Here is a 16,126-nt window from a genome sequence, read left to right on the forward strand (position 1 = left end):
AGTTTCTACAGCTGGATGCCCTTCCTAATGCCAACCACTCCAAGAGTATAGTGGGTGCTTTTACATGTCACTGGCACGAGGGCCAGTCAGGTGGTTCTGGCAATGACCATGCTCAAAAGGTGTTTTTTATGTACTATCTGCACGGAAGCCAGTCCGGCGGCACTGGCAATGACCACATTCGAATGTTGTTTTTCACATGCCAGCGACACATGTGCCAGTAAGGCAACACTGGCAACGATCACACTTGAATGGTGCTTTTTACGTGCCACTGGCCACATCAGCAATTTGGATTTTGATTTCACTTGCCTCAACAGGTCTTCGCAAGCAAAGTTTATTGTCTAATGAATGAGGGGTACTCATACGTGGGCTGGTTACACCCACTGGCATAGGCCATGGGTTGTGGTCTCACTTGACTTGTCAGGTCTTCTCAAGCACAGCATATCTTCAAAGGTTTTGGTCACTAGTCATTGCCTCAGTAAGGCCTAATGTTCCAAGGTTGTGCTTCACCACCTCATCCCAGGTCTTCCTGGGTCTACCTCTTCCACAGGTTCCCTCAACTGCTAGGGTATGACACTTTTTCACACAGTTGTCCTCATTCATTTGCAACACATGACCATACCAGCGCAGTCATCTCTCTTGCACACCACATCTGATGCTTCTTAAATCCAACTTTTCTCTCAGGGCGCTTACACTCTGTCGTGTATGCACACTGACATTTCACATCCAGCAGATGAAGATAAATGTTGAATCAAACACAAAAATACTAAATATTTATATTATTGATATCTTCAGTATCACCATCTTTTATTAATAATGTATCTGATATCAATATCTGCCTCTGATGTCTACAGTGATACTGACCACAGATAGAAGCATCAGTGATATCCAACCAGACAGCAGTGATATCTTGATATGAAACAACAAAAAGTTTGTCCTTACCTGTAGGGTATCTGTCACCCAAGGGGCATGAAGTCTACAGGTTTGATCCAAGCTGACACTAAGCAAGTAACTCCCATCAAATGGATCCCAAGCAATATCATCAACAGCCTTGAAATGTCCACCTCCTGTTACAGCTGGTTCCCAACATAGCTTCTCCTGATAATAGTAACCATAGAGATCACAAAGAGTATAGCATGCCAGACATTACAGTAATTATTCATCAAGAAAACAGGGTAAAGCAGCCAACATAAAACTGTACAAGAGATTCAGTTTACCTATACCAAGTTCTGTCTAATTACAAGTTTCAACCTCCTGAAACCTATTACTGCAGAAACTAAAAATATTGATAGGATTCAGGATTCAATGAGGCATAATCATCTCATAAAAAGTTCCCATAAAGCAACAACTTTAATTTTAGCATATTTAATTTTCTATACAAAGGACCCATCAGGGAACCAAAGAGAAGCAGCCAAAAGATGTTCAAAAATGTTCAAAAACTACAGTCAAGATGCAGCAAATGAAAGTACTTGCAAAATTCAGACATGGCAATTTTGATTTACTTGATAAGCCTAAATCAGAACATCCTTCCAAATTGAAAGACAAAATGCTACAGGCAACACTTGCAAGGAATCCTACTATGGCAGTGAGAAAACTTTCCATTGAATTTAACATTAGCATCTGACCATTCATAATCATTTGAAAAGCAAGGAAGTTTTTAAGTAGGTGGAAATTGGTTCCTCATGCTCTTTAGGCAGCAAATTATGAACACAAGCTTGATTGTTGTGAATCATTCCGTACACATAACCATCAAGCACCATTTTTAAACTGGATCATGACTGGAGATGAAAAATGGAATCTTTACAGTAATATTAAGCACTTGCAGACAGAGGCTAAGTCCAAATCAAAAACTTGTACTACATCCACAAAAAGTATATTATCCAAAGAAAACTTTATTGAGCGTTTGGTGGGATATGGAAAAAAGTATTCATTATGAGCCTTTAGGGTCAAATCAAAGAGCAACTTCTGAAGTCAATCTTTAGCAGCTTTACTATTTGAAGACTGCTTTAGATAGTAAACATCTTGCCTTAATAAACTGCAGTGGAGTTCTCTTTCATCATGATAATGCTGAACCTCACATTGAAGAAGTTACTGAAATGTTCAGGAATCCTTTGGATAGGAAAAATGCTATACCATCCATATTCCCCAGACCTCACTCCATCAAACTTCCATTTATTTAAATCATTGCAAAACCATTTAGATAGACAGTATGCACAGCAAAGGACAGAGAAGATTAATTAAATATATTTAATTAAATTTATATTTTAATTAAAGAACCAAAGAATTTTTTCAAATTAAGCATTCAAAAAGAGAAGTGATAAAAAATAAAAGAACTTATATATGTTATCAAATCTGCAGTATCATCCTGTTTGTACTTTTAAATAAGTACTAAAAATCAAACAGAACTTACTATACAGCCCTATATAAAATACTAACATTTCTTGATTAAATACAAAGCAAATATTTTTTATAGGTGATAGGTGCAATTAATGGAATTAACCTTGTTTTGTATATGTGTGTGTGTGTGTGTGTGTGTAAGAGCTACAGCCCAATTAATTAGGAGCAAAATTAGGATAGATGAAATGCAGTTTGTCTTTGTCCAGGGAAGAAGCACTACCATTGTTATTTTGCTAGTCAGGCAACTGCAAAAGAAATAGTTAAGAATAAACCATTATACTTGGCATTTGTAGATCTAAGAGAAAGCCTTCCGTATACTATCTTGTGTGATATGGTGGGCTCTGAGGAGGCTAGAGATAGACAAGTGGTTGGTGAAAGCCATACAGACCATGCAAAGAGATACTGTTAGTAAGGTGAGAGTTAACCACGAGTACAGCAAAGAATTTGGTGTAAAGGTAGGGGTTTATCAAGGCTTAGTCCCCAGTCCCCTCCTTTTCATCATTGTCCTCCAGGCCATAACAGAGGAATTCAAGACCAGCAGCCCCTGGGAACCCCATATGCTGATAATGTTGCCCTCATAGCAGATTCCAAATCAGGGCTAGGAGAGAAACTCCAGGTGTGGAAGCAAAACCTGGAATCTAAGGGCCTTAAGGTTAACTTAGAAAAAACTAAAGTCTTAGTAAGCAAGGAAACAGACAGGGCCCTACCCACTTCAGGTAGGTGACCCTGTTAGATTTGTAGGAAAGGCATAGGCAGGAATACCATATGGTGTACGTAGTGTAAGCTTTGGACACAAAAGAAGTGCAGTGGATTAATAGGAAGGTTATCAGAAAAGATAGTTTTCTTATGTGGAAGATGCACAGGATCCATAAAAACTTTAGAGACTCAGGAAATTGATTCTCTCAAATACCTTGGTCGTTCATCAGAGGTAGTAGATAATTTCTGCTACCTAGGGGACCAAATTCATAGTTGGGGAGAATGCATAGAGTGTTTGATAGCTAGAATAAGAATAAGATGGAGGAAATTCAGAGAGCTGTTACCTCTGTTGCCTACAAAAGGTTTTTCTCTCCAAGTGAAAGGAAGGTTGTACGATGCATGTATATGGATAGCAGTTTTATATGGTTGTGAGACATGATCCCTGAATGCAGAGGACATGCAAAAGTTAGAGGGAAATGAGGCTAGAGTGCTCCGCTGGATGTGTAATGCAAGTGTACATGTTCAATAGTGTGCTGATACATTGAGAGAGAAGTTAGGCACAAGGGGAATTAGTTGTGAGCAAGAGAGAAGACTGCACTGGTTTGGTCATGTGATGTGGATGGATGCTGACAGCTCCATAAAGAAGTGCTGATTTCTCAAAGTAGATGGAACAAGTGAAAGTGGGAGACCCAGGAAGACATGGGACAAAGTACTGAAGAACAACTCCTGGATGCTGACCCTTTTAGGTGAGATGACAAAGGACTGAGATGCCTGGTGCTTTGCTGTACTGAAGAAGACCTGTACACCACAGCAGAAGTGTTAAGACCGGTGCCTCTGGTGACCAGGATTGACCTGCAATGGTCCTGTATCGATGCCACGTAATAAGTACAAGTGATGGTGCCATCTAAAGTACAAGTGGTGCTATGTAAAAACGCCTGTATGGCACCATGTAAAAGCGTCCTTGCAGTGCCATGTAAAAGCACCCAGCACACTCTGTAAAGTGGTCAGTGTTAAGAAGGACATCCAGCTGTAGAAACCATGCCAAATCAGACTGGAGTCTGGTGCAGCCCCTCAGTTTACCAGCCCTGGTCAAACTGTCCAACCTAAACCAGCATGGACAACGGATGCTAAATGATGATGATGGTGATGATATATATATCATCATCATCATCATTTAATGTCTGACCAGAGATGGCAAGCTGGAGAGCTGCAGCAGACTCCAGTTTGATTTGGCATGGTTTCTACAGCTGGATGCCCTTCCTAACATCAACCACTCCAAGAGAAGTACTTCTTTTATAGATGAAAAAGTTTTCGTCAACTTGAAACTCTAATTCAAAATAGAGAGGAAGCTATACACAGCAGGGAATTTCGTCTGATGCTCTGCTGTCTTGGCTCATTTATTCCACTCTTACATTGTACAAAATACTGTCCACTTTATGTGGACAGTAGAAAACAAAGAAAAGTTGGTGGCAAGAAGCAATAAAAGACAGGGGAATGTGTTTGTTTTAGAAGGAAAAGATACTGGTTGCAGAGCTGATTAGGTCTCACAAATACATTAATACAAGGCATAGGCATGGATATATGATTAAAAAGCTCACTTCACAATCATGTAGTATGGGTTCAATCCCACAGTGTAACACTTTGGGCAAATGACATATTCCTCAGCCTTGGGTTGACCAATAACTTGTGAGTAGAATTTGGGTGATGGAAACTATGCTGAAGTCCGTTCTATATCCTCCTCCTCATCATCATCATCATTTTACACGGTTTTCTACGGTATTTTGACAGGATTCAATGGACTGAAGGAACAGTCTTTCTCTAATGTCTTGATTTTGGCATGATTCCTATGACTGAATGCCCTTCTTAACACCAAGCGGTTCACAGTGAACTGACTTTTTTTTTCTGCACCCCAAGCACTGATGAAGTCAACGTGTAACTTGCAAAACTCTAAAAACCTCACGTGTGAGAGAGATTTAAAAAAGCTTGGTGTGAATTCAGAAAAGGTGTTGAAAAGTTAAGATATGATAGGAGGAACACATTAACCGTATATGTACACATACACACACATATGAAGGTAAGTGAGATATATCATTCCACTGCAGATACTAAAGAATTTAAATGACATTGAATTATTTCCCCTTAAGGTAGCAATCACTTCACTTTTGTATCTTATGTGAACAAAGAAATAAATATCAAAGTATTTGGAGTCAATATCATTGATGAAAAATAAATACAAATTGTTGAAAGCAGTGCTCTGGCATAACTGAAGTCAAGTGACTGAAACCAATTATTGAATGAAAGTAAAATCAATATTCTACAACCAAAATTAATCAATCCTAATCAAAAATTTCTTAGAAGATTATTTATAAATATAGTTAAAGCTTAATCCACTATTGTGATCATCTGAGTTAGCATGTTTTAGTTTCCCATTCAGTGTTTTGAAAAGAAAACAAAACTGTCATCCATACATGCAACCCTGCTTTATCTTAGGTGCCTCTAAGTTGATTTAAGGTGTTATGAAGGAGAAAATAAAGTTCCAGCTACTGTGACAAGTGCAGCCAGAGACACCTCTCCCTTTCCTGCCTGACTCCTTGTGCACACTCCTTCCAGTTCCATGGATGATCCAACTTCTGACACCAAATGTTGCAAAATGTAGCCTCCTGACACCAACATGTTAGCAGCAGGGAAACTGCAGACCAGCATAGCAAGCCAACTTTCCCAGGGAAGTCATGCTAGTTAGATATCTTGTAGAATGTAGTTCTTTGCTGTTGGAGCTGTGTTGCTGTCAGGAGGCTGTGATTTGCAACAGATGCTTATAAAGAGCTAAGAATTTTGAAGTACCTGCTGATACTGCTTATTTAGAATTAGCTCTACAATATTTTCTTTTAATGCAGAACATGTTATAGTAAACTTAATGCAGTAATACAAATATTAGTAAAGTAGTTTGCATTATAGTACATGTCTTGCAGGGAAGTAGGTACTATAGTATATGTATTAGTAACTGTAAACGGTCCTACAACATGGTATATGATTGTAACTGCTTTGACCATTAATTATACACCACAGTGGTGGTGGTGATAAAGACCAACAAACTAGCATCTTTTTAAACATTGCTATTGGTTATGTCATGGTTCTGAGTTCAAATCCACCCAGTTCAACTTAAAACTTTCATTTCTCCAATACACTCATCATCATCCTTGTACACCCACTGCCACTTTGCCATACTAGCAGAAGTTGGGTAGGTTACTTGATATTTTCTTTATATGACAAGATGCCCTTCCTGTGCCAGCCCATAGGTCACTTTTTATAATATGTGGGGTCGTGGGGTAGATATTCCAAAACTGGAAAACACAGTTAGGGCACCAATATTCTAAATATGATTAAATTTACAGGACGTAATGTTTAAGAAAAGAAGTGGCATTCAGTTAGATTTGTCACTTAGGATGGATTATCAAAATAGATCATATGACAAAAAAAAAAAAATTAAGTATTTACATTATCAGGAATAAGTAAAGGAAGATGTCTTTAAACTACTTACTTTATTAAATGTCCATTGATGTAGAGCACCTTGGTAACCATGGGCTAAGATAGAATCACCACATGGACTGAACAAACCACCATAAAACCCTAATGTATTTCCACCAACTTCTCCAACACGAACCTACAAAAGACACACGGTTACAGTAATATATACATGATATATAGTTAAATAAAGATTCAGGTACAAGCCTGGCGATATGTTATGCAAAGTCTGTCCACAGTTATTGGCTACCTGATATCATGTAGTGGAAATGCTCTTGCTACTGGATGTACATCAGGAATTCCATAATATCTGTAGAGTTTATATAAATAGATAAATGATAGAAAATGGAATGAACAATTTTCTTTATTTAAAATCACTACAAGTTTTTCAACATATTTTACACCTGTAGTACATTGGTGAGATGTTGTGTAATGAGGTGCTGTGTAATCATTATCGTGTATCAAAACATCTGTAGTGATTGTAAATGACATTTATTCTATTTTCTATCATTTACCTGTCCGTCAGTCTGTGTGTGTGTATACACACACACAAGCTTTGTCAGTGGATTTGGTAGATGGAAACTGAAAGAAGCCTGTCGTGTGTGTGTTGGGGGGGGGGGGCATGTCTGTGTGGTTAATATATTTGCCTTGCAACCATGTGGTTCTGGCTTCTATCTCATGATATAGCCCCTTGGCCAAGTGTATTTTGGTGAACAATATGCACATCAGTAGAAAAACTACCAACAAACCAGCACATCAGACAGGCAATCCCTCATCACTCACACAGTTGGGAAAGCTATGAACCCGAGTTTAGTCTCATAGAAATCTATAACTAATAATATAGCATGTGTATATGAATGTGAGTATGAACAAGTTTATGAGTGTGCATGTGTCAAGGCTTGTGATGCAAGAGGCTTGGTTTACAATAATATTTGATTGTTCATAATATCTATACTGCAGGCAAATATTTCATGTGCTCTTTCTGTCATGCAAACACACATAAAAAAATAGCCACACATACATACATAAACATGAATGTCTGCAAATACACACACATGCATTGAAGACAAATAAGGAAAAGCTCAAACATTGTTGCTAGATTTTTACCTCTTCAACCCAAACTCCAGAATCTTTATCAACAGACCAAAGTATCATGGTTTTATCCATGGAAGCAGTAAGAAGTCGCAGAGGTTGATGCCAACCATTTTCTGGAAAATTACAATAAAATATTATTACAATGCTACAGTAATAATGTTCTTTTTTATTTATAAAAAACAAAACAACTATGCTCATTTTATAGAATTGTGTCTCTTCCATAGAACTATCCCCATTTCTAATAACATCTGACCCTGTTTTAATGACCTGTCTGATCCCCAAGCTGTTTTCATTTCTTGGACAGAGCCAATTTCTCCAAATTATCTACATTTCCATGTTTTTTTTTCCAAAGGACTATCTCCATACCCCAAAGTTTCCTCCAGTACCAACTGTCTTCTAGACCAACACTGACCCCAAGACTGTTTTTTGAAATATAAACGAAATATTCAAACTGTCATAAATTGATGCATTATCATTTGGATATAAATATTTTCATTGACTGGATTTATATTGTGTAAATATCAATATATGTATTTGCATGTGTGTATATGTAGACTGTGAGTTATGTGTATGTGGGTGTGTTCACACACACAAAAATGTATCTAATTATATGCAAGGTAACATGGATGGAGTAGGGGTGTAGGCATACTCCTTGCATAGAAATGGGTAGATAAGGTCATAGAGGTTGTCAGGGTATGCAATAGAGTGCTTAAGCTCAGGCTAGCCCTGCAGAACAGCACAGCTACAATTATCTCTGCCTACGCCCCACAAGCGGGGCTACCAAATGATCAGAAGGACCATCTTCATGATACCCTTCTGCAAGCTACCTCAAAGATGAGTGGCAATGACCTCATCTTTGTAGCTGGAGATTTTAATGGGCATGTCGGGCAGAAATCTGGTATCTTCACTGGTGTACACAGGGGCCATGGTATTAGTTCCCAGAACAATGAGGGAACTAGGCTACTGGAGTTCAGTGATGCATGTAACCTTTTAATCTGCAACACTAAGTTCAGGAAGCCAGACAGCCACCTGATAACCTATCAATCAGGTGACTCTGCTAGCCAGATTGATTTCATCCTCACCATACAGCGGGACGCAGGGTTGCTCTTAAATACAAAGACCCTCCCAGGTGAGGAATGCACCACCCCCCAGCATAGACTAGTCAATAGTGACTTTCGACTCAAAACCAGAAGGATGCCAAGAAGCAGACTAATCCAGAAGAGGAGGATTTGGAAGCCAAAGAACACTTCACATGGTCAGAGATTTAGGGACATCCTCATCAAGAAATTTGATGAGAGAGGAAGGAGCTACAGTCCTCGGACATAGCAAGTAGCTGGAAATTCTTACGAGACAGATTACTGAGTGCCACAGACCAAGTCTGTGGATGGCGCAAAGTCCCTTCTAGAGCTAGAGTAAAGGGGTGGCAGAATAATACGGTAGACAAAGCCATCAGAGCAAAGAAGCAGGCCTGGAAATCCTGGAAGGGTGGGGGTAGCAGGGAACCGTACCAGATAGCCAAAAGGGAGGCTGGGTGACAGGTATATATAGCCAAGGGCAAAGCAGAAAAGAAGTTTGCCAATGTCCAGCAATGTGAGGACCAAAGAACTGAAGTATTCTGGATTGCAAGACTGTGTGTGAGAGAAAATTGTGATGTCACAGGAGAGAAATGTGTCCACATGGATGATGGTGCACTTGCTTTTAATGATTTGGAAAAGAAAGAAGTTTGGAGGAGACATTATGAAAGACTGCTGAACGTGGAGAATGAATCGGAAGAGGAGAGCCAGCCAAATATTGATCCAGTAGAGGGACCAACTATCTGAATAGGCAGCACCCTGGTAGATAAAGCAATTAAGGATATGAAGCCAGGAAAAGCCCCCAGCCCATCAGGAATCACTGCTGAGATGCTCAAAACATCTGGTGGTGTGGGCTATGGCCTAGTCACCCGTATTGTAAACCAGGTAGTTCATGATGGAGTCATACCCAATGACACGTGTAGCAGCACCATAGTCAACTGCTACAAGGGTAAAGGTGATGCTTTAGATAGAAATAACTGCAGGGGTATCAAACTGCTGGATCAGGTGATGAAAGTCAAGGAGAGGGTCATAGCCCAACTAATTAGGGAGAGGGTCTGCTTAAATGAGATGCAGTTCGGTTTTGTGCCAGGTAGTAGCACCACTGATGCTATCTATATTCCTGGCTTGACAACTGCAGGAGAAATACCTAGCTAAAGATAAACCCCTATACTTAGCTTTGTGGACTTGGAGAAAGCCTTTGACAGGGTCCCCTGATCCCTTATCTGGTGGGTGATGCAGAAACTGGAGATTGACGAATGGTTAATAAGGGCTGTACAAGCCCTATACGGAGATGCTGTTAGTAGGGTTAGAATTGGAAATGAGTATAGTGAAGAATTCCAGGTAGACGTAGGGGTCCACCAAGGATCAGTCCTCAGCCACTTCCTATTCATCATAGTCCTTCAGGCAATAACAGAGGAATTCAAGATAGGTTGCCCCCCTAAGAAGTCCTCTAAACTGATGACCTGACCCTCATAGCAGAATCACTACCAGAACTAGAGAAGAAACTTCAAGTGTGGAAGCAAGGTTTAGAATCGAAAGGCCTTAGAGTCAATGTTGCAAAGATCAATGTTCTAGTAAGTAGGAAAGCGAACACATCACACACCCCTTCAGGTAGGTGGCCCTGCTCAATCAGTAGAAAAGGTGCAGGTAGAAACTCCATAAGATGTACTGTGGATAGACAAGGAGAGCTGTGTGAAGAAGTGCCACTCCCAAACAGTGGAAGGAATTTGGGGTAGAAGGAGACCCAGGAAGACATGGGATGGAGTGGTGAAGACATGGGTTGGAGTGGACCTTCAAACATTGGGCCTCACAGAGGCAATGACAAAAGACCGAGACCTCTGGAGGTATGCTGTGACTGAGAAGATCTGGCAAATAAAGTGAGTCTACAACTGTAACCTACACCAGTGTCGCATAACCAGCCCACTCCAAAGTACCTTGGATCGTAGGGCGACATGCTGTGCTTGAGGAGACCTATTGAGTCAAATAAATCAACATCAACAGCAATATCAAAATCAAATCAAATGGAAATTGTAGTTGTGACCCCTGTGCCGGTAGCACGTAAAATGCACCATCTGAACGTGGCCGATACCAGTACCGCTTTGACTGGCTTCCGTGCAGGTGGCATGTAAAAGGCACCATCTGATTGTGGTTGATGCCAGCTCTTCTGGCCCCAGTGCTGGTGGCACATAAAAAGCACCCACTACACTCTGGGAGTGGTTGGCATTAGGAAGGGCGTCCAGCTGTAGAAATACTGCCAGATCAGATTGGGGCCTGGTGCAGCCTCCTGGCTTTCCAGATCCCAGTCAAACCGTCCAACCCATGCCAGCATGGAAAACAGACGTTAAACGATGATGACGATGATGATGATATATGTGTCCATAAAAACCAACAAAACAATGTAAATATCTCAAAATAATCTAATGCAGGAAAGGATAGTACTTTGCTGTAGTTAACATTCTCTATGTACTCAGGCAGTACCTGTTCCTGCCTTATCACAGTTAAGTATGTACTGTGTCAAGGCAAAGTATAGTGGTTGACCCAGAAATATATCACACCTACAGCAGATTAAAAACCATCATATTTTCTTTTAAAGTTTAGTCAGGAGAGGTAGGAGTGGTAGGAGCAGTATCCATCATGTTTGTAGTTTCTTCTCCCAGTCAAGTGAAATTAAAATGGCTGCTGTTCAGTGTGAATCTTTGTAAGTAAAGTCTGAGCAAGAAGGGTATTCCAGTGGCATTATATTCCAGGGAGAAATGATTAGGTAGTGATTATTTTAGGGCCTGAGTAACAAAAACACTATTTTAACAATGACCTTCATCACCTCAGTGACCACAAGGAGGGCTTCTGTAGATACAGTTTGACTGGAGATTGTGAGAAATTCAGTGCAAACAATATCGTCTTTGAATTAGCAAATACCTTTGAGTGTGTCCACTAGGAGAATCTCATGGGGAACCAGATTGCCCTTGGGTTTCATCTGTTTCTAGTTTCTTGGACTGAAATTTTCCTATCAGACTGTGCCATCCCTGATATGTGTCTCTTTCTGAGCTACAGCAGTCATAAACCCTAGTTTATAAGTAGTCAAATAAACACCCTAACTATCTGGTCATGCTGTCTACACAGTGTGTGTGTGTGAGAGAGAGAGAGAGAGAGAGAGGGTACACATACCTTTTTCAATGGGGGGATGCCATCTAACACTGTAAATCCATCCATCATGACCCAGCAAAACTGATTCCAATGTAATTGCAAAGCAGAGACTAGAGCCTATGAACCAGAAAGAAGAGAAATAGACATATTCATCAAAGCAAACAAATAATCAAATTACAAAAAAAGAAAAGTGTTTTTTTTTTTCAATGAAACAGTTGACTCCACTCAGTTACTTCATATTTTGACAGAAGGTATTCAATAAAGAATAATGAAATCTTGTTGACTTCATAATCAGTGTATGAAAATCTGATTTGAAATAGTAAGACATAGTAAAGACTGGAATTGTGAAGAATGTAGAACAAGCAACTACAAAGACCCAGCCTTCAGTGAAACAACAGAGCAAATAATGCAGGAACCTTACCAATTTTTCAGCAGCTCTTTTAATCCAGACATAATTTACATGAAGAGAACACTGAAATTTCCTGCAACCATTATAGTTGCAGGAAATTTCAATTTTTATAGTATTCATTTGTTTATTGAGTAGTAATACTTGATGAAGGCAGAAATACTCTTCCTACAGCTAACTGTGATAATATGAAAGTGAAAGTGTTTAAAACTAAATCTAACAACACGTGTTTACCCACTAAGAACGTTTTCTCAGTTAAAAGAAAACTTAACTTGGCTGCAGAGATTACAGTGATCTTGCATAAAAGAGGAAAAGTGGTGCCATGTCAAAAGTGCTGGTGCTACATAAAAAGCACTCAGTACACTCTGTAAAGTGGTTGGCATTATGAAGGACATCCAGCTGTAGAAACTATGCCAGAACAGACAATGTGGCACCCAGCCTTATCAGCTCCAGTCACACCATCTAAGCCATGCCAACATGGAAAACAGGCATTAAAGGATGATAATGATGTCCTTCACAATAACATTTCAGAAGGAGATCCAGTGGGGGGAAGAGTGGTTAGGTTTGTGCAAAGCATTGGATTTTGTTTTTAATAGTTACACTTTCATATTATTATATATATTTCCAACTTTTATTTATAACATGCTTCTAGTGAATAAACAAAAGTAACTAATAATATGGAAGCAGTCTTCTAGCAATTTGCTCAGAACTATTATAATGAGTTACTATAACGTGACCACTTTTAATCCAGCAAAATGTATAATCTGGCATGGGACTGAAGCTAAGGATGCCAGGAAGTCGGGGATGTATCTGTAATATTAATTTATTTTTAAATAACAATTATATCTTACACAGAATAAATTCAATTAAGTTTAACCCATTCCAGTACATGACTGGTACTTATTTAACCCCTAGAACAATGAAAGGCAAAGTTAACTTCAGTAGGATCTGAACTCAAAACAAGAAGAGATACAACTGACTTTTCACCATCTTAACCTTTTAGTATTCAGATTATTCTGTCAAACGTTATGTTTTATTTATTCATATAGTTTTGCATTAATCATGCATTACTTTTAGAGTTGAGATTTTGATGGTGTGATTCTTTGTTTTTAGAATGACTTCCTAGGACTGGAGCAAGAAGCCAGATATGGCCAGTTTGAACATAAAACAAGTAGAATATTTGGGCTGGATATGGCTGGTTTAAATGCTAAAGAGTCAATGATAATAATTCATTATATAGGCTCAAAGCCAGAAATTTAATGAGGGAACAGAGCTGATTAAGTCAACTCAGTACTTGACTGGTACTTTTATTTTACTGATCCAGAAATGATGAAAGGCAAACTTAACCTCAATGGTATCTGATTCTTGAATGTAAAACACTGTAACCAAATACAGGGTGCAGCAGAAAGGTTGCCCCGATCTCAAAGGTTAATAAAAAACAAACACATGAAGATGCATGAAAAACTTTGTATTTCAACGAAGTTCATTAAATGCCATTTTTTTTCCATTTCAGGTAGTACCCACCATGGCCTGGAGTGGAGGGCATCGTTTTTTCTTGTATCATCATGCGTTTGTTTTTTATTAACCTTTGAAAAAAAAAGAATAACAATAATAATAATAGTCCTTTCTACAATAGGCACAAGGCCTGAAATTTTGGGCAAAGTGGCCAGTTGATTGTATCAACTCCAGTGTTTAACTGGTAATTATTTAATCAATTCTGAAAGGATGAAAGGCAAAGTCGACCTTGGTGGACATTGAACTCAGAATATAAAGTCACTAAGCATTTTGTCTGTTGTATCAATGATTCTATTAGCTCACCACCTAAATAATAAAAATAGTTTTCTCTGCTATAAGCAAAAGGCTTGAAATTTGGTGGGAGTGTGTAAGTCGATTACATTGACCGCAGTGCTCAACTGGTACTTATTTTATTGACCCCAAAAGGATGAAAAACAAAGTTGGCCTTGGCAGAACTTAAACCTAGAATGTAAAGACAGACGAAATACCGCTAGGCATTTTCCTGGTATGCTGATGATTCTACCAGCTCACCGCCTTCTTAATAATAATAATAATAATAATAATAATAATAATAACCATAACAAGTTACTCCTGTCAATTTTGACATATGAACGTTTGAAGGAATGGATTGGAAAACAAAAAAACAAGGATAGAAAAAATACTGCATGTATTTGCGATGGATACATGAACGTAATTTGAGTCCAGTTATGGACTTTGCTTATAAAGTCACAATGGGCACAATGATGATTTTGATTTTGCATAATGTAAGCATGTCTTTGTGTGTGGAGAAGAGGCCTGGATGACTGACTCACACACCCAAAATAATATCAAAATATGTTTGTTTGCTGATACCCAGAGACTTTGACAGAACAGATTAATCATCTAGGTTGGCTCTCAACAGTTTGTGCCAATGTCCACCAGACAGATACATGATATATAATGACATACCTTTACTCTGTACATTGATCAGGGTTTCCTTCATCTGAATATTTCCAGTAGCAGGCTTATCCCTGACTATAATGTTACTGTTCTCCTCGGGAGTAGTTTTCTGGGAAATCCTCCATATACGCACAATGAAATCTTGTCCACAACTTGCCAATAGAAGATCACCATTATCTAAACATAAACAAACACAACATGCATTTATTACTATTAAATTATTAGACTTTTATATATACATATTGTTTTTCATATAATGTTTGTATTTATAGAAATGGCGGTTAATTTGCTATAAAGCCATAAAGAAATAAGTAGTGGACTGTCTTGATCATCTTAAAGAACTGAGAGCAAAGTCAAAGGGTCAGACTAATATGCCAGCTACTTTGTATAATAATCCTTTCTTATGTGAACTTGCCTTTTAAATTATTGGGTGAAGAAAAGTAAGAGATAAAAACATCAGAGCTAAAACAAAAGAAAACAAACGAAAAAAAATGTTGTTAGACATTCATACACTAAAACCCTAGGAGAATCCAGAGTGCGTGTGTGTGTGAGAGAGAGAGAGAGAGAGAGTGCACGTACATGCGTGAGTTTAGAGGGATATATTATCCTGGCAGATACCATGGTAGCTCTAAAAAACAAATATATATATATATGTATACCCACACACACACATATATGTGTGAATGTATGCAAACACACATAGAGTGAGCCAAAAGTCACGCACCAAACCCTTTCACATTTTATTTATATTATATTATTAATTTTGTTCATCATGGACAAGTATGTGTGTATTCATCATTATTTTATTCAACTTTTTAACAACTGAAGCATGTCTTAGATAATTCCAAAGCGTATTGAACTTATTTTGTTCATGATTTTTAGGCCACCCTGTATACATATACATATTTGTGTGTGTGTGTGTGTGTTCATGAGAATGTGTTTCATGAAACAGAGTTCATTTAACGAGATAGCCCTAATTATATCACCTGACGAAATACTTCTGCACCAAGTTGTCTAGTTTCCCACCCATGGAGGATTGATGCAAGATGTGTAGAAAAGATCATTGTAAGCAATAAAGTTCCCCGTGTATTGCATTTTCCGTCTCTATCATTTGTTTTATACTCAACGTACAGAGGAATTCCCAGGTAGCCATAGACAGTGAATGTGTTTTATCAGCATATCACTAGGAACATACCCAACACTATTATCACACACACATACACATCATGTTTTTATTTCTCAGCTGAGGAAGAGCAGTACACCTAGTGTTTTAAAGGATCTTCAAAGCTGATGTGAGTAATTGAGGAAGTTGCTCTCACAGACACAGTTCAACTTATGGGCC

General features: G+C 38.7%; 1 protein-coding gene across 1 annotated transcript in view; it reads right to left on the minus strand.

Annotated features, from left to right (window-relative positions):
- The window catches only part of LOC106878490 (elongator complex protein 2), a 49,182-nt gene that overhangs the window by 14,657 nt on the left and 18,399 nt on the right, over positions 1 to 16,126 (minus strand). Inside the window, exons 8-12 of the mRNA XM_014927711.2 lie at positions 14,794 to 14,961; positions 11,946 to 12,041; positions 7,720 to 7,820; positions 6,629 to 6,751; positions 940 to 1,095 (exon numbers count right to left, since the gene is read on the minus strand). Of these exons, the coding sequence (XP_014783197.1) occupies positions 940 to 1,095; positions 6,629 to 6,751; positions 7,720 to 7,820; positions 11,946 to 12,041; positions 14,794 to 14,961 (644 nt within the window). The remainder of the gene's footprint in view (positions 1 to 939; positions 1,096 to 6,628; positions 6,752 to 7,719; positions 7,821 to 11,945; positions 12,042 to 14,793; positions 14,962 to 16,126) is intronic.

This window comes from Octopus bimaculoides, chromosome 4 (assembly GCF_001194135.2).
Source record: "Octopus bimaculoides isolate UCB-OBI-ISO-001 chromosome 4, ASM119413v2, whole genome shotgun sequence".
In the NCBI taxonomy this organism is placed as follows: Eukaryota; Metazoa; Mollusca; class Cephalopoda; order Octopoda; family Octopodidae; genus Octopus; species Octopus bimaculoides.